At 47.7% G+C, this 25,441-nt stretch overlaps 1 protein-coding gene across 1 annotated transcript; it reads right to left on the bottom strand.

Annotated features, from left to right (window-relative positions):
• Positions 1 to 47: 47 nt before the first annotated feature.
• Positions 48 to 23,640, bottom strand: LOC144149611 (alpha-(1,6)-fucosyltransferase-like). Its single transcript, XM_077681252.1, has 5 exons — positions 23,069 to 23,640; positions 12,539 to 12,778; positions 4,474 to 5,250; positions 1,853 to 2,003; positions 48 to 538 (listed from the first exon to the last, which is right to left on the bottom strand). The coding sequence occupies exons 1-5, from the start codon at positions 23,305 to 23,307 to the stop codon at positions 236 to 238; spliced, it is 1,710 nt and encodes a 569-aa protein (XP_077537378.1). The 5' UTR covers positions 23,308 to 23,640; the 3' UTR covers positions 48 to 235.
• Positions 23,641 to 25,441: the final 1,801 nt, after the last annotated feature.

Below are 25,441 nucleotides of genomic sequence, written 5' to 3'. Positions count from 1 at the left end.
AGCAGCTGGGAGTTTGTGCGGCCCGAATAAATGCTTGTGGGAGGCAGTTTAAGTAAACACGTACCGTAAACAAACATTTATTACCATCCCGAGAAGAACCTAAACGCGCGCAATGTTGTAAGAAGGCCCCCCCGTGAAAAGTCCGTGGTTTCACCACCAGGGGGGGGCGGGGCATGTTAAAAGCCACCGAACGGGGCTTCAATAAAAGCAGGTAAAACAAAAGGGGGGGAGGGGGCTAGGGTGGGGGGAAGGGCACTGCGTCGAGCTTGTGGACGGCCTTGAAGGCCGGGTACAGCCCGTGGCGGCCCGTGCGCCGGTTGACGCCCTTGCTGAAGCCGTCCCAGTGGTTGCCCGCAATGCCCAGCGTATCGCCCACGCGCATGTCGATCTCCTCTGGCGATTGCGCCGTGTGGTTGTAGATGGCCCGCTGGTTGTGCGCATTCTGGCCCCCGAAGTAGTAGATGTCGTCCAGCGAGCGGAAGCGCTCGGCCGCGTCCACGTGCGACAGCTGGAGCAGCTCGTACGCCAGCCGGCAAACCTGCGCATGGAGCAGCAACAATGCGCTCACAACCAGCACGTAACGTGCTGCCCGCCTTCAGCCGGGGCCTCCGACCACAAGGTACCGTATTTTCGCGCATATTAACCCACCCCTGCAATAACCGCACCCCCACTTTCCGTCAATGAATAAAATGAAAATTAAAGCCGTTCCACTCAAATGTGAAAGCTGTCAGAAGTGCACAGCAGAGATTCACCATAATGGGTTCTAGCGTCGTCATCCGCTCACCACTACCACCCAATGCAATTCAAATTTCCCACCTCTGCAGTGTTCGCGAGCTCCCTGCATGAAACTGTGCCAGTGGGAGTTCTGTTCTTTTTGTGATTGCTTTTCCTCCTGCATGTGCCGGCGTTGCACTGCCACTTTTTTTCGCTTCCCATCGCATACCAGCAACATGGTTCACTCTGTTACAAAGGGCAACTTTTTCATGTCCCGAGAGTAAATTCTTCACTATTTCGAAGAGACACGATGAAAGAGAGCCCTTTTTGGAAGATCCTGTTGAAAAACTGTCTTGAAAATGATGCTAAAAAGCCTGCATCAAAGAGACCACAGAGGCTACAAAATCTATTGAAGAGTTTGTGTGCACAGATGTGGGCATTTTGTGGGCTCTGAAAGTTTACAAACCCTGTGATCCTTGCGCAAGTAAATGTTGCCCTAGAGGATGACCCAGAGGAGTAGGATGACGAGGGCATTGTAGGACAGAAAGTGTCGGCAGTTGAGGCTGACAAATGTATTAGAGCACTTTACAACAAGCAGGCTTGCAAATTGAAGTGGTTTACTTAAAAAAGTTGGGAGGGAAGCTGATACAATCTGCAGTCTCCAAAACTACTATGAATAATTTCTTCAAGATATAGTCAGCATTTTCTTGTTGATCTGTTTAAATATGCATTGATCTAGCCCAACTGCACAGTGTTTTTAGAATTTGTGGTTACAAGCAACCTTGGTTTCAAGAGACCTTGGTTCCCCTTGTATTTGAGTGTTTTTCTGTTGCTTTAGGCTCCTAAAAAACCGTGTGCATTTGTAATAAGTGTTTATTAGAAACGTGTATTATGCGTTTTATTGACTTTTGCAAGATGATTACTCTAACTTTATATTGTGCACTTGTTTTTTCTTTTTCCCCAGTATTTCTAATGCCCTTACAGAAATGTAACCCCCCTTACTCAATGCTCTTCAATGGGCCTGTAAGGTATAATTAATTAATTAATGAGACATGTTTCTTGGGTCTCCTGGGTGTCTCCTCTTGTAACGAAGTTTCCCTGCACCACTCCCAGAAAGGGCACAAAAGAGGGGTCCCACCTGTGAGGAGAAGGTGCAGACGAGGTAGTCGCAGCGGGACAGCATGTGTATATCGAGCAGCACTCCGCGCAGCGACTCGGAGCTGTAGCGCTGCCCGAGGGACGCCGTCTTCGCTATGCGGCTGTCCCCGAAGAACTGGTACGAGGGGTACCTGCGCCACAGGGGGAGGGAAAGGGAACAGCAACAAGGGGGGTTACTCTCTCTCGACCACACTTCCTCTCTTTCTATGGAGCACCCACACAGCGCACCATCGAGTTGCAGACCCCCTTGCAGACCTCCCTCTCATGGCGGCAGGGTAGGCCGGAGACAGCCTCCTTAACTATAGGTGGTATTCACTGAAAAGTTTAGTGGTCATTTTCTTCTCCTTCAACCCAATTCTCATAGGTGGTGCCAACAGAGATGTTATTAATCACACTCACATTGGACTCGACGCATTACTTTGCGTTCGCTGGGGTGGAGTTTGGAACGTCCAACACACATCATGTGCTTAGCATGGACAAGTACCGCCATCCCGCGGAGCTCGACGTAACTGGTGGCGGAGCCCGATGTAACCGGTTGCCCGCATGCGTGCCTCGGCAGTGAATACAACCTATACACACATCAGGGAACATTACCACCTCTCCCATCTAGCACCCCAAACATGGGACTCGCAATAGCCCCAGGGGCAAGCCTGGAGACTAATCCCCACAAGTACATATCCAGGCCCAACCTGCCTGCACCTAATCCACCTAGCACAAGCCCTATCCCCAAAACGCCACAGCCGCCTCGGTTGTCACTGGACCAACTCCAACCGCCACCAACATCCCACACTGAAGATGAGCACAGTTTAATAAAGTTCACGTCTCTTATTTGCTTGTGCAGAGCAGTTCTGAGCAGCTCGAAAGCAACTCCGTATTTTATTTGCCCATAGAATTTCTATGATGGGAGCAGCGTTGGGCTGTCCAGGAACTGCTCTGGCCATGCAAATGAGTCTCCCTCCCCTCTTACAGGAGGAAAGGACCGCACCTTGGGACTGCAATGCTCGGCAAGAGGTATGGCTGAGAAGCTTCTAATTTGGCCCCCAGGGATCGGGCTCAAAACCACCTCAGGTTCCCAAGCTAGGAACCCAAAGAGAGGTGACCAGCGTTCCAATTTTTATGTGTGGGAATTTAGCGCTCCAATTGATGCTTTGCCATGGTAACGGTAAAAAAAAGGAAAAAGACCGCTGGGAAAAGTTTCTCGCTCCCTTAAACTCTGCTTATAGTATACTTAACCAGCATGTCCTAATCAGTTTGGTCACAGTGCTTGACCCCAACAACTTGCCTCGTCGTTTCGGTCAGTCCACCTCATAAAGTTCATGTGTAGCATGTGCAGAGATGCAAGAAAACTAGGTGCTTGCTTCTTGGAAAAACCACCTGCCATTGCAAGGGCCACTGACTCAGGTGTCCCACACACCCCGTGGTGGACGTAAGCCACCCTGTGCTTCTCGCACCTCCACATTTTTGCTGCCGGTCCAGTTAATTGCAACAGCACCGACCAATGCCTGGACCATGCTTGTCTGCGAGCATCTGTAGCAACAGCCATTCAGAAATGGACGAGGCAAACATACCTGCACCACAGTCCATTACATGGTGATCGGTTATAAGGGATGAGGGAAGCCTCCTGTGAGAAAGCCCCACGAAGCAACAGCCACACTGGCATCTGGCCCTTTCGCGCAGCCTTCAACTGCGCACAATGCGACTCGCCATCAAACTTTCCTGTGGAGCTTCAGAGGTCTGCTCCGAAGCCCCATTACAGAACACAACCGTGCAAGTCAGAACATGCCATGGCGCTCATGCGGCATCAAGACTCAAGACTGGTGTGTAACCAGAACTGTCTTGCATATGCCGCATATGCATATGCTGCATTCAGTCAGCCATATCAAGACCACACATATTATGCGTGGTCTTGATATGGCTGATTGAATGATTGATTGTGGGGTTTAATGCACCGACGCAACGCAGGCGATGAGGCACGCCGTAGTGGAGGGCTCCGGATTAATTTTGACCACCTGGGGATCTTTGATGTGCGCCGAAATCTCGTACACACGGGCGTTTTCACTTTTCGCCTCCATCAGAAAAACGGCCGCGGCGGCCAGGAATCGAACCCGCGACCTCGTGCTCAGCAGCGCAATGCCTTAGCCACTGAGCCACCGCGGCAGGTGGTCTCGGCATGGCGGCTGGTTGCGGCGTCCGAGTGATCGCCTCTCCGACTCTGGGAAAGTGCTTTTGCTTGTGCGTTTGAACTCTGCTTTGAATTTGTCTACGCTTGTTTTGATGGTGGCTGCAGAGACTATGAGAGGCTTGCTTTTTGACAAGACAGTGCAAGCATCTTTGGGCTCTGCGAAAGAACGTTTCTCTGCCCACTTCAGGTTTTAAGCACGTCAGTGTGCTTCTACCTGTATCATTGCTTTTCTTTACTCACCATGTATTAAACAAGTTAAATTTGGCTCTTGGCTGTTCACGCCAGAATGGAAACAGCTCTTCTCCAAGCTGCTGCCTAACCACACTACCACGACAGAATGGGGTGTCGTTTCTACGCCTTCGTCCTTGTGACACCCTGGAAGCGGGGCAAGCGGAGAGAGAGGGTAGGGAGGGGCTCACTTGGTGCGCGCCTCGTCCAGGAGCTTGGGCTCGTCGGTGGCGAGGTAGACGCGGCGCTGGAGCGGGCCAGTGTTGCCCCCCCGGAGGGCGAGCAGCTCGAAGTAGTCGTCGACCCACTCCATGTACTCCTCGAGGCCGTGGAAGGCGGCCTCCGTGCCCACCTTGTCGGTGCGGCGCACGTGCACACCCACCACGGGCCCCCGGAAGCCCATGTCGTGGGCCGCCTGGTCCAAGAAGCGCTGCAGGCTCGCCTGGGGCCGCACCAGGAAGCCCAGCACGTGCGACACCCACCACAGGGACGGGTCCCCGTGCAGACGTGTCAGCCGCGGGGCCAGCTCCGCGGGCACGGCCAGCGGAAGGAAGGCCGGCCGCGGCTGCACGCTGTCGATGATGGGCAGCTCCACGACGGGCGAGGCCTCCGCGTGGGACCCCCAGCCGACGCCCTGCGCGCCGGCCTCCGTGCAGCTGTTGCTGACGGGCCGGAAGACCGTCTCCCAGCCGCCGGCCGCGTAGCGCCAGCCCTTGGAGTTGAGCACCAGCGTGCGGCGCGTGGCGTAGGCCACGATGAGGCAGTAGGTGGCGTGGTGCACCTGGCAGCCGTAGCCGCACCCCTTGTTCAGGTTGCACACCAGCTTGGGGGCGCGGCCGCAGTCCGCCGGGTGCTGCAGCCGCGACAGCCGCCCCTGCACCAGCTCCGAGAGCGCCCGCGACTCCGCCTGGCGCCACCTGTCGTACCCGTCTGCCCGCCGCATCTCCTCCAGGTCCAGCTGGATGGTGCTGCGAGGCAATATTCCGTTCCGAGACGGGCACAAACCTGGCTCTTGCCAGGGGCTACTGGCCAAGGCTACTAGCCAGACTGAACTCCACTTATCATTATCATCAGCGGCAGCCTATCTACGCCCACTGCAGGGCAAAGGCCTCTCCCATTAATCTCCTATTACCCCGGTCCTGTGCTAACTGCGACCAATATATCCCCGCAAACTTCGTGATCTCATCTGCCCATCTAACTTTCTGCCGCCCCCTGCAACGCTTGCCTTCTCTAGGGATCCACTCTGTTACCCTTAATGACCAACGGTTATCTTGCCTTCGCATTACATGGCCCGCCCATGTCCATTTCTTCTTCTTAATTTCTACTAATATGTCCTCAACACACGTTTGTTCCCTGACCCACTCCGCTCTCTTCTTGTCCCATAATGTTACACCTATCATCTTCCGCTCCATTGCCCGCTGAGTCGTTCTCAATTTAAGTTGAACCCTTTTAGTGAGCCTCCAAGTTTCTGCCCCGTAGGGAAGAACTTCACTTGTACTGTTTGATAAACAAGCCTGTCCCCGCCAAGCAATAAAGCCACATCTTTGTTACCGCCCGTGAGCACTCCAACACGTGTGCAAGTGCTGAGACGCCACTGTGTGACTAGAACAGCTGAGTGGTACTCACTCTAGTGTAGCTAGACAGGGTTCTCCTTAGATCCCGTACGCTGGCCCACATGCCATACCGAGAAGCACGAAATCTTTCTGACATCAAAAGTGCGTCAAAAAAATCCCTAAAGGTGCGACCAACCTTCACTGAAAGTGCGTCAAATCGATCGTCAAGCCTTCCAAAAACCAAATCGCAAATGAAGAATGAACCCATGCGAACGAAACACACCTACAAACAATCCAAATGTATACCGATACATAGTTTATGAGATAAACATACACGACTGTACTCCTTTATAATCGATGCGTGTACTGTCTTATCTAGAAGCGTTCCTTTTTCGCGATGTTCAAGTAAACATTTTGACACAAGGGAAGCCTGCATCCACACACGCGTCGTGTGTCCAGAGAACTTATCAGAGCTTTTCGGTTGACCAACGAGTCTACAGGGAAATGCATTACCGTATTTACTCGAGTCTAAGCTGATACTTTTTTAGTCGCTTACGAAAGTTGGGGGTCGGCTTAGATTCAAGGATGCCACTTTCCTGCCACCGCTAGACACTCAACGCCATCTCGCGGCCACAGACTTGAAGCTGGAAGGTTTTCAGTGGGCTTTCAGAACTCTATGGTTTTCAGGCTCCATTTTGCCTGTTTGAACGTTGTGAACCATACGTTGTGAACCATACGTTGTGAACCCAGCTCTCAGCATTCTGCATACCTGCCAACCTAGCAATATGAAAATTCGGGAGATCTCACCAGGGGGGACCGAAAAAGGATCTTTTTTTTTTTTTTTGCAAATGACTAAGACTGGAAACTGGAATCCGAAACGGGTAAGGATGTTTATTTTGAGCTGCTTTGTTCTTTTCGCGAAGTCACGAAGCACGGAAACTCAGCTGTGTACGAGTCCAGAAATACTTGCTAGTACTTCTTTGCTTTTGACAGTGCCATCGACCTTACAACTGAATTCTGGAAATCATGCAACTGACGCCTAGGCAGGGGGCGTAGGATTAGCGCACAAAATGCGCTCGCACTTCCGCCAAACCCGGTTGTGCTCCAAACGACGACTCCTATAGCATGATGCCTGCCTCCCGCATTCATGAAAGACCTGTTTTCAGTGGTGGTAGCTAGCGATCCTTGCGGAGGTCGCTCCCAACAGATTTCCGCACACACGGCCATGGCCGCCTCGATCGGCACCACCGCCGTGGCACGCATGCCCCCCTTCCACCGAACCTACCGATCTCCATTGGCAGTTGGCGATCCGAAGTGTCTGGCGTTGCTACAAATTTCAAGTTGACAACACGCCGCATTAACGCAGCAAGTACTCGCATCAACGCTTCGTGCCAAAACTATGCGTGGAACGTCAGCTACGACAGACAGACGCGAAAGTTGTGGTACCTTTTCCCTCACCTTCTTTCGGTACGCTGGCGAGCGCGTCTCGCGGCCGGCCTTCGCCCAGATGCGCGGTACTCTGTAGCAGTCTATAGTGCCTAGAATATACTTAGCGGTACTTTACGGCATAGTTGCAATAAACTAGATGTTTTGCAGGGAGTGCTCTCCCGCAGCACCACAACTGTTGCAGCAGGAAAGACTAACAATGCCCGTAATTAAAATAAAATAAAATAAAATAATAATTAAAAAAAAAAAAAAAACGCCTCTACTGTGGCGTTTACTTTTCGGGAGATTCGAGGTAGCTTTCGTACAATCGGGAGATTAGGTCAAAATTCGGGAGTCTCCCGGACAATTCGGGAGAGTTGGCAGGTATGATTCTGTGCTTACTTGCGTACGTCGTTGCGTGACCTCGAGAAGCGCCCGTGTTTGCAGCACAATGGTGCCCACGAGGCGGTGTCACTACACCAATTGGCTTTTAAGCGGAAGGTAGTCTTGGAGGCTGAGAGAACTTCAAACCTCGTACCACAGCGCGACTTCGGAGTCAATGAAAAGGACGGGCACCGATGGTGGAAGCAGCGGAACGAACTTTTTCAACTGCGCCGCCGAGCGAATGGCCTTATTTATTTATTTATTTAGAGGTTACTGCTACCCTGGATGCCAGGCTTTGACCAGGTGTGGGCGATACAAGAGAGAAAAAAACGGGATAACATACAAGCATAAAAATACACTTCTAAGGGTACAACATTTTGAACCGGAAAAAATAAAACTCTACAAGTGCAATCGGTAGGATAACAACTACACAAGACTAAAAAACGTTTTTAAAGACGTTTGTTTTACACGAAAATTCAGCGACTTTCATCGGGCGATTGGATCGTGTTGGGCGGCAAATACTTGGCTGGATGTATGCTTCTTTTTCAATATGAAGTCTATCGTTATACATCAAGTAAAAAAATTTTAGCCGATCATGATAACGTCGTACCGCAAGGCTTTCCAAACCGGCCCTGTGGAGAAGACTCGTAAGAGACGTTTTCCAGCTGTATGAGCTATAAACAAATCGCGCGGCGTTTCTTTGTATGCTCTCAAACTTATTGGTATTAACTAGAGTATATGGGTCCCAGATTGAAGCATATTCTAATAGTGGTCTGATGTAAGTTTTCTAAGCTAGCAGTTTGGTATCCTGAGAAGATTTGGGTAACATTCTCCTTAAGTATCCGAGTTTTCGCATTGCCTTTTTCGGAATGTACGTGACGTGCTCGTTCCATTTCAGATTGGATGTGATTAAAACTCCTAAATATTTGTAACATGATACCTCAGCTAGACTATGATCGTTTATTTGGTACGTGTGCTTCAATGGGGCCTTTTTGCGTGTAATGGTCATCGAAACAGTTTTTTTGTAATTAAGAATCATCTGCCACCTAGTACACCATGTTTGTATTTTTTCAAGTGATGCGTTTAAGACGACCTGATCGTTATGGTTGTATATTTCATTGTAAAGAACGCAGTCATCTGCGAAAAGTTTAATTTTTACCTGTATGTCACGTACAATATCGTTAATAAAAACGAGAAAGAAAAGTGGCCCAAGAACAGAGCCCTGTGGGACCTTAGGAAGTACTGACGAGGCCACGGAACATGCGCCGTTAACGGTTACGCTCCGTTGCCTGTAGGAAAGGTATACTTTAATCAATGCCAGTAAAGTTTCATTTTTCAAAATAGCCGTCAATTTACTCAGTAATTTTGAGTGCGACACAAGGTCAAACGCCTTCTCAAAATCTAAGAAAATGATGTCCACTTGCCCTCGTTTGTCCAGTGTTGCAGCGAAGTCGTGAACCGTTTCCAGAAGCTGAGTTACAGTGGACCATCCACGGCGGAAGCCATGTTGTCGGGTGTCCACAATGCAATTGCTCGCAAGAAATTGTGAAATGTGCTTAAATATAATATGTTCGAGAGTTTTGACATATGTGGAAAGAATAGAAATCGGTCTGTATGACGATAAGTGGGAGCGGTTTCGTTACCTTTCGGTACTGGAGTGATTTTAGCATACACCCAGTCCTCGGGAAGTTCAGAGCACTCAAGAGATTTGTTAAATAGTAAACACAAGTACTTCGTGCACCACTCAGCATGTCTCACAAGGAAAGCATTGGGTATGCCATCAACACCTGGGGACTTTTTAACATCTAGCTGAAGCAGAAGGAAAAGGACACATTCTTCACTGACACACACGTCACTGATAGGAGGCACTTCAATGAAAGAAGGAAATTGCGGGATGTTTCCATCGTCATCAGTAAACACTGAACAGAAATACCGGTTCAAAGCATCTGCAACATCTAGGCAGTCTACGTAAAGGCTGATAACAGAGTTCTTTTTCGGTGCGAGATAACGCCAGAACTTGTCTGGAGACGAACTCATGAATTCTTTTAACGACACTTGCTGATAATGCTCTTTTGCTGTCTTAATTTTGTCTTTCAGTTGCATTCGCAAATCAGGCATTCTATCAATGGCAGCTGTTGATGGGCACTGCTTACATTGCTTTCGTTGCTTTTTTAGTTTTCGTTCCATGCGTACGATTTCTTTATTCATCCACGGATTATCCTGCCTCAGTACTTTCCTTGGGAAGGGTACAAATTTATTCATTGTGTCAAACACTAGGCTTTTTAAAAAACCCCAGATGTGGTCAATCGAATATTCTTTTGATCCGCACATAGAAACAAATCCAGGAAATGAGCTGTCAAGCACATCAAGTATGTCTACATCACTAGCACGTGTAAAATCGGGTATTAGACATTGTTCTTTTGTAGCTTGAAGAGGAACATTTAATTGCATAGTGAGGCAGGTGATTTTGTGGTCCGATATACCCAGAAAATATCAACTTCGGGATTTCGTCGCAAAATGCCGTTATTTACAAGGAACAGGTCTAATACGAAATCAGCTTCATTTTGCACTCGAGTGTATGTAGTAACCTGTTGCGTTAAGCCATGAAGCACTACGCAGTCAACAAACGGCTCCGAACTAGCATGTAAGGGCTTCAGGTACGTCGTTTTGCCAGTCTACGGAAGGAAAATTAAAGTCACCCGCAAGGAGCATATTAGAGGAATGTTTGCCGTAGGAGCACAAGAACTCGTTAAATATTTCGACAAACGTACCGCAGCTAGGAGGGCGATAAAAGGCACCAATAATGACGTGAAGTTCTTCAAATATTGCTTTAACGACGATACATTCTAGTCCATCCATATCGGTTAATCTGGCTACACGTAAAGATTCTAAAAACAAAATAGCAACACCTCCCCCTCGAGAGCCTCTGTTCTTGCGGTACACCTTAATCCGGGTGGTGTTATTTCAGAATCGTCAATATCACGATGTAGCCAAGTTTCAGTTATTAGATGCGATGCATCTCTTGCTCTGGGGTATGTCCCTCCTGCGTCGTTGTCGGCGTCGGCGTTGTCCGCACACTCACTGCGCATGTGCAACTCTCCCCTGTTCTTCTCTCTGACAGCTGTGCGCAACACTCTCACTCCGTCGCATTATCATAACAACAGCTCGCGCGCGCTCGCTCCGCTCGCGTCTGCTCCGGTGCGCAGGTGCGCGCATGCGCGACTCTCCTCCGCTGTCTCCTCTCCTTCAGGCGCTGTGAATATAAAGCGGGTAGCGCGCTGCGGCGGTTCAGTCAGCGCTCGCTCTCGTTCGACTCCACGTGACTTGGGTGTACAGTCATACCGACCCAATGGAAACGCCAACTGAACCCCCCGATGCGTCGCATCACATCAGCGTTCCCTCGCAGGAAGATGGGCGTAATTTTTATCAAAATATGTGGTTTATACGTGATAATAAGGCTTTCTAAGTCCGCGGTTTTGTTTATTATGCTTCGAGCATTTAAACTCGTGCAACGGAGTGTCTTCTTTTTACGATCTTTAGTAGTTCATTGCGTCCGAGTCTGTTCTGGTATTGCGCCGAGGGATAGGAATTCTTTTCGCTCGGGCATTGTCACATTCAAACATGTCATCGTCAATTTTGATTTTGTTGTTGATTTTGAATTCCGCTTTTCTGTCTTCTTTGGTACTATCCCAAAGCTGCTTTCTTATATGCCGGGTGTAGATCTTTCTTGCACCTTCACAGGACGCAAGTAAGATCTACACCACAAGGTGGAGAAGCAAGCCGCTGACAACCCAGCAGCAAAGAGGGGGTGCAATGCCTGTGACGACAGAGATAATACAGGCAAAGGTGAGGAAGAAACATTCGAGGCGTCGTGTGGGCTCTGTTCAAGGCCAGCAGGGGCTGGGTCACTCGTTTTAAGAAGCAGTTCGCGGTTTGGGTTCAGCCTGCAAGTGAGCCTTGAACATGCTGCGACAAGAACTGCAAAAAATAAAATTCACGTTCTAGTCTCAGTCCAGTGCCTTTTTTTCACTCTGATTACATTCGAGGCAAGTTTTTTTTTTTTTTTTTTTTCAATTTTCTGACCTTCTGAATTTGGGGGGTCAGCCTAGAATCGAGGCCGGCCTAGATTCGAGTAAATACGGTTGTTTTTTGACGGGACATCATCGGTCCCACTAATACCCCTGTCACACGGCAGATCTAATGACATTCAGGGCAAATGTCATTCACTCTAAATGTCATTAATTTGGCGCTACACACGAATACCGAACGACATTTGAGGCGAATGACATTAAGCGGCTAACTCAGGTTCGGTAGCTCATTTAGCAGCCACATGAGCAGCCTCGACAGCAGCGGCACGTCACTAGAGAAGAAAGTTCAGTAATAAACCAAGGAAGACTGTTTCTAAAAACTGTTTGTAACTTATATTTTCCCCTTCATGTTGTTTTTCAAATAAAGAAAGACAAACAAGTACTAAGAAAAAAGAAATTATCATATTATCATCCCCAGTGTGCACGCTACCCTAATACGGATTTTTTGCGGACTTGTCTCGGCTTGTGATGTCTACTGATGTCACCTAAACCGGTGATTTTCTTATTTTTATTCGAAAGAAAGTAATCTCTTATTATGCTGTCAAAAGATATTACGTATGAAAGCATTCTAGATGCAATCGAAATATAATTTTGCGGTTTTGCGAGCTTGCTAACCATCACCGCTATCACTATCAAATGGCTTTTCTTTCGCTGTGTAGACCCGCACGGCCAAGCCGAATGTCATTAACAGCTAATGCCATTCACTTTGAATGACATTACATTTGCCGGTGAACGGGGCATAAGAAAGCTTTCGCTTCAAAAAAGAGAGTGATCAGGCATAGAGTGGGCAGCAGCAAAGCGGTTACCGTCGGTACACAGCCAGGTTGTCGATGATGCGCTGCAGGCTGGCCTGGTCCCCCTTGTCCAGGGTGGGCAGGAGCTTGCGCAGCTGCGCCCGTGCATAGAACCACTGCTCCTGGACCCCGTTGGCCACCCGGCGTCGGCGAACTTCGTACTCCTCGCTGGGCTCACACCCCTTGCTCAAGGGCGGCTGCTGCTGCTGCTGCTGGGGTGAGGGCCGCTGGGGTTCCTTGTGACCGGGCTCCCTGCACCATGGCAGCACATCATCATCATCATCATCATCATCATCACATTCATCATCATCATCATCCTGCTTAGGTCCACTGCAGGACCTGAATAGGTTGTTGTTGTGACTCTCCCATTGGCCTCCAACCTCTCCTGTCCTGCACTGCTGAAGACCACAGTTTACCCCTGAAGTCCCATCTCTTGGTATCCACTCTGTGACCCTAATTGTCCACCGGTTGTCCTTCCGTCTCGCTATATGTTCTGCCCAAGTCCATTCCTCTTTATCTGAGCTATGATGTCTACCGTATTTTCATGCATATAACCCACACAAAAAATGCAAAAATTTCAGTGGCAAAGTAGGGGTGTGGATAATACGCAGGTTTTTCCTTCAGTGCAGCTTCACGGCAATGCACGCTGTGCTGTGAAGCTCCTGCGCAGCAACACTCACTAAGTCACCTTAATTGTCCACCGGTTGTCCTTTCGTCTCACTACATGTCCTGCCTAAGTCTATTTCTCTTTATCTAAGATATGATATCGACCGTAATTTTGCGCGTACAACCCGCACAAAAAATGCAAAAATTTCAGGGGCAAAGTAGGGGTGCGGATAATATGCGGGTTTTTCCTTTAGTGCAGCTTCACGGCAATGCACGCTGTGCTGTGAAGCTCCTGCGCAGCAACACTCACTAAGTCACCTTAATTGTCCACCGGTTGTCCTTTCGTCTCACTACATGTCCTGCCTAAGTCTATTTCTCTTTATCTAAGATATGATATCGACCGTAATTTTGCGCGTACAACCCGCACAAAAAATGCAAAAATTTCAGGGGCAAAGTAGGGGTGCGGATAATATGCGGGTTTTTCCTTTAGTGCAGCTTCACAGCAATGCGCGTTGTGCCATGAAGCTCCTGCGCAGTAACACTGACTAAGCCTTCCATGGCAGCGGTTGCACAATACATACAAGGACAAGGAAGAAAAAACAAGGACAACCACACCCTAACGACTGAGTTTTATTAGTGAATTGTGGCTTTTGCCTTGCAGTCGGTGTATTCTACTTGCTAAATGTACGCTTTTTCTGTCTACGTAGTATGTGATGTGTAGCTTGGGCAGTATATATAGCTTTGGTGCAGCCTTTCCTGTATCAAATGTGGGGGCAATACGCGAGGGTTTTTTGTTTACTTTCCGGCGGGCTGAAAGTGGGGGTGTGGAACATATGCAGGGGCAGGTTATATGTGCTAAAATACGGTGCTCGAGTTTGTTTTCCGATCCAGGAAGATCGCTTTTTAAAATTTTTATTTATCTTTACACACTGCAGCCCATTAGCGCTATTGCAGGAGTGAGTTTGAACATTGAATGCAGAAACACTTTACTGCACAAATCACCACAAAGATATTCCGCAACACATAACAACTCACCGATGTTCCGCAAAGATCAGACACAGCAGGTAATAATGCATACAACAGAGACCGAATTAAATTATATGACGATTCCTCTAAAGGCAATGACCTAATTGCACCTGGTAGTAAATCACATTTCTTATTTGTTTGGGGAACGAAGCTGTGCTTAAATAGATTAGTATGTGGTTGAAATGGTTCACAGTTAAGTTTGTGGCTATTTTGAGTTGATGTCAGTTTGCCAGGGGACAGATACTATTGGCGGTGAGATCTTTGAGTGGCGCCCCCTGGCTCTGACGTCGGCTTAGGGATTCGCGCCGCTGTCGTCTGCTACACTCCGCTTGTGAGGGGCAACAGTGCCTGGGCTAGAAATCGCCCGCTTCGTTGCTGTAGTGCGTTAAAAAGCGTATTTCTAGCGACTCAGTTATTTTGCCAGCTTCTGACGCATCTGAATAATTTGAAGCTGTAACCCCCACAAGTTTGCGACACAGGAAGAGATAGAGAACAACTTTCTTCAGAGTATCGGTCAAAAGATCGTGTGTAACTCGTCCTTTCTTGCTTATTCGCGAGGATCAGCGATCAGAGCTTCTCGATAAGTATTCAAAATGCGTAGGCTTCCCAGCAGTACTTTTGAGATGCTCCTATGAAGACTCAACAGTCTAATACTACGTACCAAGCAGCGGCCTCTACACGCTCATCGCACAGCAGGAAATAAAGCGGCTTTCTTCTGTTTCTTTCGTTGTTGTCTTGTATCCGATTAATGTTTCTTGCTTTTTTTTTTCTGCCCAAAGCATTAATTTATCTGCGCCGTCACCAACTTCTTATTACAGGGTGTCTAGCAAATTGCCCAATTCAATTTCCCTGACTTTTCCAGGTTTTCCATGACCATTTTAGTTGAAATTCCCTGACCAATACAACACGCGCCATTTTGTGGAAACGGTCCGTGAAGCATACAAAAAGCGTAGAGAAAACACATTCTATCATACGGAAAAACACATTTGTTGCAAGTGCCCTAATTCTCAAAAACCACTTTGATTAATTGCAGTTTGTTGTTTGAGGTTTGCTTGCCTTCAGTTACGGCTTTAGATAGTTTATTTCATCTTGCGGGATAGAAGCTTCAAGTTGCGCTTCAGCAAGCACCTTTTGCTTTTTTTCTTGATTGTCCTGGCTTGACATGCGACGTGAACAGCATGGTGCGTTGTGCGTGCGATTTTTTGACGCCCGCGTCGACGATTCGCGCGCGCGGCAGCTTCTGCCTCGCTCAGAAAATGACGCGCGTCGCGCGCGGCAGTGGGAGGAGCCTGACGACTTGCGCCAATGGGGAGCCGCGCGCCTCATGGCGGCAGTTTCGAAGCTCTCGAGGCAGCCGGCTGGCTCCGCCAGACATGTTAAGGCTTACCACGCCGGCAGGTATTGCATGGGCCCTTTCAGTAGCGGCGCGGATGATGTTTTATTGTACCATTTTCTCCCACATTATAAGCTCTTTTACCTCACAAGCAACTTCGTGCGTGCCTTGTGCGGCATTATAGAGAGCGCTTAGAAGCGGTCGCTCGAACTCCCGTCACCACTTCGCGGTCGAAGCCACCGCCATGTTGCCGCCGCCGGCAGCACCCCGCGCAGCGTGCGGGCAGTTCCGCGCAGAGTTCCTCTATATAGCTATATATATAAGCTATATATATAGCTATATATAAAGGAACTCTAGTTCCGCGGCAGCGTCAGCGCGCCTGTGACGGTCGCGGCGCGCTTTCGCGAGCAGAAAACACCCCATGCGGTTCACTGGGTTCCCGCTAAACCATGTTCCTTTTTGATTATGTAATTCTGGCTCCTGATGTCATAAGGAAGTTCTTTCAAGATTAGCTCCCAAAAAGCACTGCCTTTTAAAATTCGCTAAAAAAAAAGCCCGTTTTGCGTGCGATTTGGGCACCACCTAGGCGTCCCTCTGCCGCAAATGCACCCAGCAACCTAAGCCAGCTGCGTGAACCGCACGGCGAGTTTCTGCACGCGATTCGTGCGCGGTATTTTCACGGCCGCGTCGACGATTTCGTGCCTGCGGTGGCTCCTTTCCTGCACAAGCAAGTGCGTTTGTGCCTTGAGTAACATTTCAAAGAGCGGTTAGAAGCGGCCGTTGGAGCTACCGAACGACTCCGCGGCCGGTGCTGCCGCCATGTTGCCAACGCCTACCGCTCGGCACGCACCCTGCGGGTGGTTTGCGCGGCGGCATCAGCGCGCCTCGGGCGTACGCGCCGCGTTTTCCCTTGCAGAAAAACCAAAAAGCATTTCATGCGGTTTACGCTTTCGTCGCGCGCGAACGTGTTGTGTTCGGTAACTTCTTGGGGGCCTCCAACACTGGTTTCCCCTATTCTAAAACTGTGTGGGCTGGCCCCAAAGTGGTTTTCCCTGACTGGTACTACTTGATTCAAAAATTCCCTGATAATTTCCTGACTTTTCCCGGTGGCTCAAAATTCCCTGACTTTTCCCGGTTTTCCCGGTTTTCCCGGTCGCTAGACACCCTGTATTAGGAGGTTTCAGGATGTTTGGGAGCCTCACAAAGGTCGTGTGGATATTTCCTTCATTTTGTATGGCATACATTCCCTTCTTCACAAATTGGCTTTCATTACGGCTGCGTGCAAGAAGGTGCATATCCGCAGCGTGCTTTGTTTATTCACATGCAAATACAATGAGAAGGTTTGTGCTACGCCACTGCGATCGCGCCCTAAACAATGTGGTCCACAGCACTCGAAGGCGGCTTTTGTGCTCCGAATTTCTATTGTGATTATATCGTTATCATAACGAACTGACTCTCAACTCGAACAATGATGACATGATTACGGTGTTGAAGGCATGATATACTCGCTAACTAACGTAATAAATAGTATACCTGCATATATTACAAGACTCGAAACCGAAGAAGAATTCCAAGTAGCTCTTTATTGTTTTTCAACCCTTCCAGGCGCGAAGAACAAATCCTATGCTTCTCGGGATGGCGTTCTATGATTTGAAGAAAATTACTTTTACTCTCTTGTCCTGGACTGAGGACCCGGCCCACTAACCAGATCAATTTAATTGTTAAACAAAGTTTTCCACTCCTCCCCTTACTCCTCCTCCTCCTCTTGAGTGCAGTTTTCCTATAACGCATATCTGAATATCGGGAAGATATGGCTGTGCAAAATGTTCCGAAATATCCCTCCAGGTCTTAACAAACATATATGTGTTACTATAAATTTAACGAAGGCGTGACTCGTTTTGCTCAATAAACCTCCATACTGGTTAGATGCCTGGTGTAGAATCAGCACGCGCGTATATACACACTGGGTTATTTGGAACTCAACCTACAGTTTTTGCAGTCTATAGTGCATGTTGGCAAACTTCATGACTTGACAACGTAAAGTGATGTGACAAAACGCGTTCGAGCGTTCGGCAAGGTTGCAAAAACTGTTTTACCTTACATATGATTACCGGGAATCGTGATGCCTTCTCCCAAAGCCGACAGCCCTGAAGGCCTAGAATTTGTTTTGGTCTTCCATTTTCGCTGTTGTCGGTTATTAGCAGCTGACTGTTCCTTTTGTTCGAATGCTTACATGACAAGCTGACGCCTAGCTCCGACTCTTCGCGCTCCGCACAGGACCGGCTTCGCAAGGAATGGGGTGGCGGCGGCAATGTTTCTCCCGTAGCGGTATCCAAAACTATACTTTAATTGACACCATGAGCTAGTGTATGTGATTTTAAGCCTATTATTATGATAAAAAGTTACCCACACACCAATTCTGGTGCGGACAAGCATCAGACGTTGACCGAGCGCAAAGAAACAGCAGGGAGAGCGATCCTGAGTGAAGCAGACGACAAATGCAAGAATACCTATGCTGACGTCACGGAGGAGCGCTTCGCAGCGCCGCCTGTGTTCGCGCTCGCCGCCAATACCGTAATAAGTAGCGTAGAGTGTTTGTGACAATGTACAAAAGTCGTAACAATATATACATTTGCAATCACAGCGTTCAGACAGGGACAGTCGTTCTAGGTTAGCAAGATGAGAAGACGGTGAAAAGCTCCAGTCAAATTTTATTTATTTATTTATTTGAATAAGGGCCCCCAAACAACTTTGCCTTCAGCGTGGTGCACAGAAGAAACAAAGCAAAGGAGAGGAAAGGAAGATGTGTACAATAGAGAAAGAAGAGCATTCGATATGAAAACAATAACATCAATGGAACAAACATCACATGGCTGACTCACACACGATTCCACAACACAAAAGAACACACTCAGAAGATGTGTACAATAGAGAAAGATGAGCATAAGGAATGAAAATAACATCAAATGGAGAGACATGCCGCTCAAGCCACCCCACTTTCAGTGCACTCTCGTTGGCATGTTCGAGAATAAAAGGCCGGTACGCCAACTACAACGTTAATAATTATATAAAACATTATTGTTTCAGCTTTTCCAGGAGAGCTTTGGTCACATTTCTCGCTTTTTTACTTCAAGGTCGCCATACCAGCCTTTTATTCTCAAACATGCATTCCAACAAGACGGGCTTCCGTTGACTACTTCTGCCCATCTCCTCAAAGTAATTTGACAGACAGGTGAGCAAACCTTTTAAAAAATGCCTCCCAGTGCACTAATTTTCTGCAAGTCCCAAGCACATGCCACAATGATGGGGAGCTATTTGGGATGATAAGAAAGGTGGAGGTGGGGTGTTTACATTTTCCGCCCGTTCCGAACCTCAGTAAAGAACGAAAGTACGGTATATTTCTCCAGCAGAACATAACAATGAAGGCAAGGATGCTGTACATGAATATAGCATCGAGAAACTGAAAGTACAATCCAGAAACAACGCCAAACAACAGTACATTGCGTTGAATAGAAGAAGGGTTCATGCAAAAAAAAAACAAAAAAACTTAAAAACAAAAACAAAAAAAAGAACGCAATCAGCGTGCTAAACTAGAGGAAAAAAAGTATACGCACAGAAAAAAAGAAAGAAAGAAAGATTCAAACGTCATCAAAGAACTTCAAGAAATGTTTTGAGCACACGTTGAAAGGATGATGAATCGAACAGTTCCGTGATGTGAACAGGCAACGAGTTGCATTATGCGACTGCAAGAACTAAGGGGGAGTTTTTATATCTTCCTGTTTTAGCGCAAATTGGTCCAACTTTGAAAGTGTCGCCTATCCGGGAGGAGATATGAGGCGGTGGAGTGATACGAAGCTGGGAAAACGGCATGCTGCTGTGGTACAGCAAATGAAAAAAAGATAGCCGAGCCAACTTGCGACGCGTGGCAAGCGAGGGCAGATTAAGCGAATCCTTTAAAGAAGATACGCTATGGTAGCGCAAGTACGCGGATGTGATGAACCGGGTTGCCTTGATCTGGACGGATTCCAAGAGGTTACTTAAGTTTACACCATGAGGATGCCATTTAATAGAATCGTAATCTGGTGGACGGATAAGGCAATTACATGCATGGAACCGGGTTTCCTTGGTGGCTAAATGTAGACTTCTCTTTAGGAGGCCAAGTTTTTTAAGGGTTTTAGTAATTATGTGTTCTATGTGGTACATCCACCTTAAATTCGCCGCAAAAAACACACCTAAATATTTGAATGATTGAGCTGAATCTACTGGAGAACCATTTATTTTGTAGTTAGCGGGGACGGTCTTGGAGACAGAACTAAACATTATGTGTTTGGTTTTTTTCTACATCAATTTCCATTCGCCAGCGGCTACACCATTCCTCTAGCTCAATGAGATCAGATTGAAAGATAATTGTGTCGGCTGGGTTACATATCTCTCTAATACTACACAGTCGTCCGCAAACAGGCGAATTGGTTATTGTAAATTGGTAATTGATGTAAATCAGGAATAAAAAAAGGATCCGGCTTTTCGGCATCCGCATTCCAGCGTTGATGCACTCCCTGCATGCTGACGCAAGCTTTTTCAAGAGCCTCAAATGGTTTATTATGGTATTGGCAGTTCTGTGGTACACTCTAAATGAAAAAATATGAGTGGTCTGGATTTTCATTCCTTAACCACGTGTTGGCTTCATGTCAAGTCTACGAACGTTAAGCTGGTATGTGCATTCGTCAAGTACCAATAAAGGTTTATAAATTTCACTCCGAGTGCTTGTGTTATTTCAGTTGTCTGCCCGACAGCTATCAAGCTCGCAGACAATTGTTTATTTCACTGTGAGATGGCGATGGTGTGAACGCATCAGCTCACGGAGGGCTGCGACAGCGAAATTGTTTCTTCACTACTGACCGCTGACTGAAAAGCACCGGTAGCAAAGAAACGAACGGTGCACATCACTTCGTCCTCGACACTAAGCACACGGTGATGCCAGCCAAGTTTGCCTCACAGCTCATCGCACAGCCATCGTACAGTCTTCTTCGAGAGGCGGAATGCTTCTGCAGGCAATTCAAGCAGGTCAGCATTACTTCTTGCCCCCCTGTTTTGCCGGCGAGCCATGAACAAGGCGATGAGCGGTACATTCACATTAGAACTGCCAAAATCGTCTACTCCGAGAAGCCCTGGTTTGACGCAGTAGCTCCACCATGCTGGAGTCACATCTGGTTGTTTGCTTTTAGCCAATCAGGGCTTTCTTTGAAACAGACACGAAATAGACGAAACTTCCAAATACCGCCCCTCAACAGCTAGGGTTGGCCCTTTCGAAAAAGCACACTTTTCAAGTGTTGCACCAACGGGCAACCACATGCAGCGATTTTGGTGAGCGATGCGAAAACGTAACTCAATGGGCAGTGGGCGACAGGCAGTGTGAGAAACAGCGACAAGCGAAAAAATTAATACACTGCCGCCGGGGCCTTGACCGTGACAAGCTCTCGCTGCCACTCGTGTCTATACTGCCAGCTGCAGCCCACAAGCGCGCGATAGCGACGGAGGCCCCCAGCAGCTGTGAATTAATCTGTTCGCTCATCACTGCCATCCATGCCACCTGCTTACTGTACCCACTGAGTTACATTTTTGCATTGTTCCCAAAACTCGCTGCATGTGGCTTTAACCTTTCACTGTTCACCTAACATCATCGCAAGACAAAAAATGAGACGGCCAAACTTATCGATACTACACGCAAAAGATGGGGTTTGACGGCCATGGCTGTTCAACGGGTGGCACACATCCCACCACCCAGAAGGTCTCCCTGGATGCCCCGTGAAGGCATTACAGCGCCAGCTTTAAGCATGCAAACATGCCCACAGTGGCATCCTTTTTGTAAGATCGCCCAGCTACACCATGCCACCTCTTCCACACAATGTGTGACATTGTGTGGAACATGACAGCTATAGTGACGTCAGTGCAAGCTACGTATAAAGTTCATTCCTTTTTTAGTGAACACATCCTTATCTCACTTTACTATGCATTCTCACACAGTGACATAGCATATGGCATATCATCTTGGGGAAATACATACAAAACTCATTTATCTCCAATGCAACATGTTCGAAATCAAGCTATTTATATTATAACCTTTCGCCACTTCTAACTGAACACAATTGTCAGTTTCACAACTTGTTAAACATTCCCATAGCCTATTAGTTTATAATTTCATTAATGGAAACTTTCCCCTTCAGTCAATTAGTACTAACCAATTTCCTCATGGTAACTCCACTCGATTTTCTTGAAACATGAACTATTTATTGCCGAAAGGAGCAACGAACTATGGAAAGTGTTCAACTAAATTTTCGGCGATACACTTTTGGAATACGCTACCACTTTCTATTACAACATCCTGTACCGTCTATACATTTAAAACTAATTGGCGGGCGTTCTTATTCCACCTGAATTATTTGACTTGGTTGCAGTATGTAGAGTTTTGATTTTTTATTCCTTGCATTACTAATACGTTTCTTGAATACCGTGTTCTTGCATATATACTGTAATTTATCTTGCTGATATTAGTTTTGTTCCTTTTTTCCTTGCATTGCTAATATGTTTCTTGATTACTATGTTCTTGTATATATACCGTAATTCATGTCGCTGATATTATTTTGTGTTTTGTTGATTGGTATATTTCTCCATATAATGTGTTTCCAGCAGTGTAATGAATAACAGGAGGTCCCCCCTTCAGTCTGGGACCTCCTTCTGAAATCTTGTATCGCACACAATCTTGTTGTAGCACAAAAGAAAATAAATTCAAGTTCAGAATTCAGAAAACTCCCCAGGAAGCGAGGCATTTTTTGCAAACAAAGCAAGTGTGTCGACCGAATTTGCAGTAACATGTGCCTCACCGCGAACAAGTCCCCAATGCAGGAATTTTTGAAGTTTTTACAAAGGCAATGCAATACCAGGTAGAAGTACAACAAATGCAAAAAATTACTATTATACGTACTATTGAAAGGACAAAAACACAGCATCCTTCTGACCTTTTTATCGTCACAAAATCCATCATTAACGGCGCGTCACATAGCTCATCACAACTTCTGTCCTTGCCTCCGTTAATGCCAAGTTTACCTAGTGTATTCTACCTAGTGCATTCTTCCACGAACGCCTGCACAGGCAACCGTCCCGAAGTCGCATAAGTGCGCGAACGACAGCGCTGGCGAGCTACAACTTTTGGGGGACAGAATAGAGGTCGGTGTGCACTAATAATTGCGCTTGACAAACTTGCCCAAACATCCCTCAAACACGCGTCGATGTGCGCTTTTTTCCTTGTTTGCTGGAGCAACACTTCCTGAAGCAAACGCGAAACTAGCTAGGCAAACTAATAACAAATCTTCGAAAGGGTGATTACACGCGCTTGTGTAAGTCGTTTCTTTACTCTGGCCCATTTTTCGCGCTGTTTCGTTCGGAGACGTACCAACTTGCGCAACCATAAACCGTGTTAATGCAAATCGTCCAAGGCAAGACAGAGATTGGGAGAGGTGCGTTCCTTTCGCAACTTTGTTTTGAAACTCACACGACACAGAAAAAGATGTTGCGCTTACTTGATGGCGTTGAGTAAAGAGCGCAGCTCGTCGTTCTGCTGCTTGAGCGACTCGAGCTCACCCACGGCTCGGGTGAGTCGCGCCAACACTTGTTCGTCCGGTTCGTTGTTGTGGAAAAGGGGGCCGCTGATCATAAGCACGACCAGCAACCACATGACCAGAACGCACGCGATGAGTTTGCCCAGGCCCATGGCGCTGTTCGATGAGCCGTGCTTGCGCGCGCAAGCTCGGAAAAACATGAATAATAAAGAACTGACACCACACCTCCCGCAAGCAGCGTCGTTACCTTCGCGCTAGAACCCGAAACCGCTCGCTAACCATGTCCGACGAACACGGGTTACCACGTCAGCCGCTGCACGACCTCCGCCATTTGCGGCCACGCTGTCTGCGGCGACATTCTCCTATCGCACTGGCGTCCTCGACAGCGACGCATGCTACACAACAATTGCCTCCGTGGCTCATGCGGCCAGCTGCAGCGAAGACAGCGAACCCGAGTTCACCAAGTAATCGAGACCTCCCACTGAGACCAACTCGCCCCCATTGCGCGACCATGAATCCACTGCCGCAGACAATCCATAGCGAGCCAAGCCGGAAGCAGCAATGGCGGCACCTTCGAGCGCGAATTCGAGCGGTGTGCGGAATTGTAAAATTAAACAAGGAAATACTCTGTTATATATATTAAAAACGGGGAAATTCGGACGATCTAATGCCTGATTTGTCTTGAACGTACCGGTAGTAACGTTGAGGCAAAGCGTGTTGCGGTTGTGCTTGGTTTCCGAAGCGTGAAATGCGCTTAATTTTACGCCCTCGTGCACGCGGGGCATTTCCATGGCTGATTAAATTTACCCCAGGTTCCACGGCGAGAATCATCATACGTTCCTCTTGCTTTAAATGTGGCTCCGCGTGGTCAATTGCTTTACAGGCTGTTGGGAAGTCCAGGAGGCGCGTTAATTCCTCTATTTGTTTCGTTATACTCACCTAGCGACTTTACGGTGACCAGGAGTTTTTCTCAAGGGGGGGGGGGGTTCTCCGGGGAGGCTCTTGCGTGTTATTTTCTATTAACTAGACCATCGTAAATAGATGTAATAACGTTGTACGAGACTAGAACACGCATGCTCCCTCAGCTATCTCGACAGCTTGGGCTCTGCTGTGAGGTGCCGCGCTGATAGTTTTGTGCGTTAGATATCTACAGGATCGGGAAGCAGATCACAGGGGGAAAATTCTTCGATAATACCAAAGGGAGTGCATTGCTTTTTGAAGCCCGGGCGGGTTGCTTGCGGACAAAAACGCTTATCCGCGAGCCGGTACAGGAAGAACTGTGCGCAGGCTGCGGCAGGGAGCCAGAAACCATGCGACATATCGTAACGGAGTGCAAAGGTCTGTCCAGTCCTCAGTGAGGGAGCCATCCAGCTTCCGGAAGCCCTTGACTTTAAGATTAAAGGAAAGGTGAATTGGACAGCACTAGAAGTCAGTAAAAGAAGGATAGAATGTTGGTGGGAAAAGAGCAGAGAACAATCTGGGAAGACATGCGAACATAGAAGTCAGACTGGCACAAAAATTTCATAGTTTCTTTTTTTTTTTTTTTTTTTTGGCGAGGTGATTGTACAGTGGCGTTACGACTAAGGTCGCTGTGCATTGCCACCCCGTTACAAAGGGGAAGCCGCTAAACATCATCATCAGCAGCATCGCTCGCCTGTTCCGTTTTATTTTGGGTTCACCTGTACATCATCTGGAGCTGCCACAGCGATCAGATGTTGTGTTGGCTTAGCCTTTGTTTTCAGTTTTGTACGACCGAGGACGTCTTTAAAACGGGTTTCGCGACTTCAAGCGGTTGGTTGTTCGGGTGATTACAGCACGCAAACCTGGCATACAAAAAAAATCAGGGGGGGGGGGGGGAGGGCGTGGACTGCTTACGTCATATAAAGAAATCCCTTGCTCTATTTTATCGTTCTTCAGAGACACTGATATTGTATCTTAAACTGGCGCATTTTCTGTGTATTTGAACCTCAAGACGAAACTGTCAACTGGACCGAATGACCTTCCTGAAATTGTTTCTACGCCATCATGCTGAACTGACATTGCCATTTTTATTCATAATTTTTTCCGTGAATCGCTTTTATCTCGCCCTGCGATAGCCATATAGCCCCTGTTGTTCCAGTGTTAAAGGAGTACTGACACAAAATTTTTGTGTTCCTTTTTTTAGCAGCTATAGGTGCCTACGAGCCCGCTAATCACAGAATGGCACATTAGATTGTAGAACGCAGCATAAATATGACTTACAACTTCGTTTACTCGTGTCAGTTTCGGTTTCGGTGAAGCGAACACCGAGGAAGCCGCCATGACGGGAAGGTGCATTTGACGTCACTGTTCTCG

The sequence above is a fragment of the Haemaphysalis longicornis genome, unplaced genomic scaffold, assembly GCF_048455015.1.
Source record: "Haemaphysalis longicornis isolate Haplotype H1 unplaced genomic scaffold, Haemaphysalis longicornis Haplotype H1 scaffold_8, whole genome shotgun sequence".
In the NCBI taxonomy this organism is placed as follows: Eukaryota; Metazoa; Arthropoda; class Arachnida; order Ixodida; family Ixodidae; genus Haemaphysalis; species Haemaphysalis longicornis.
Note: the sequence above shows the minus strand (reverse complement) of the source record. Positions and strands in the feature narration are given on the sequence as shown.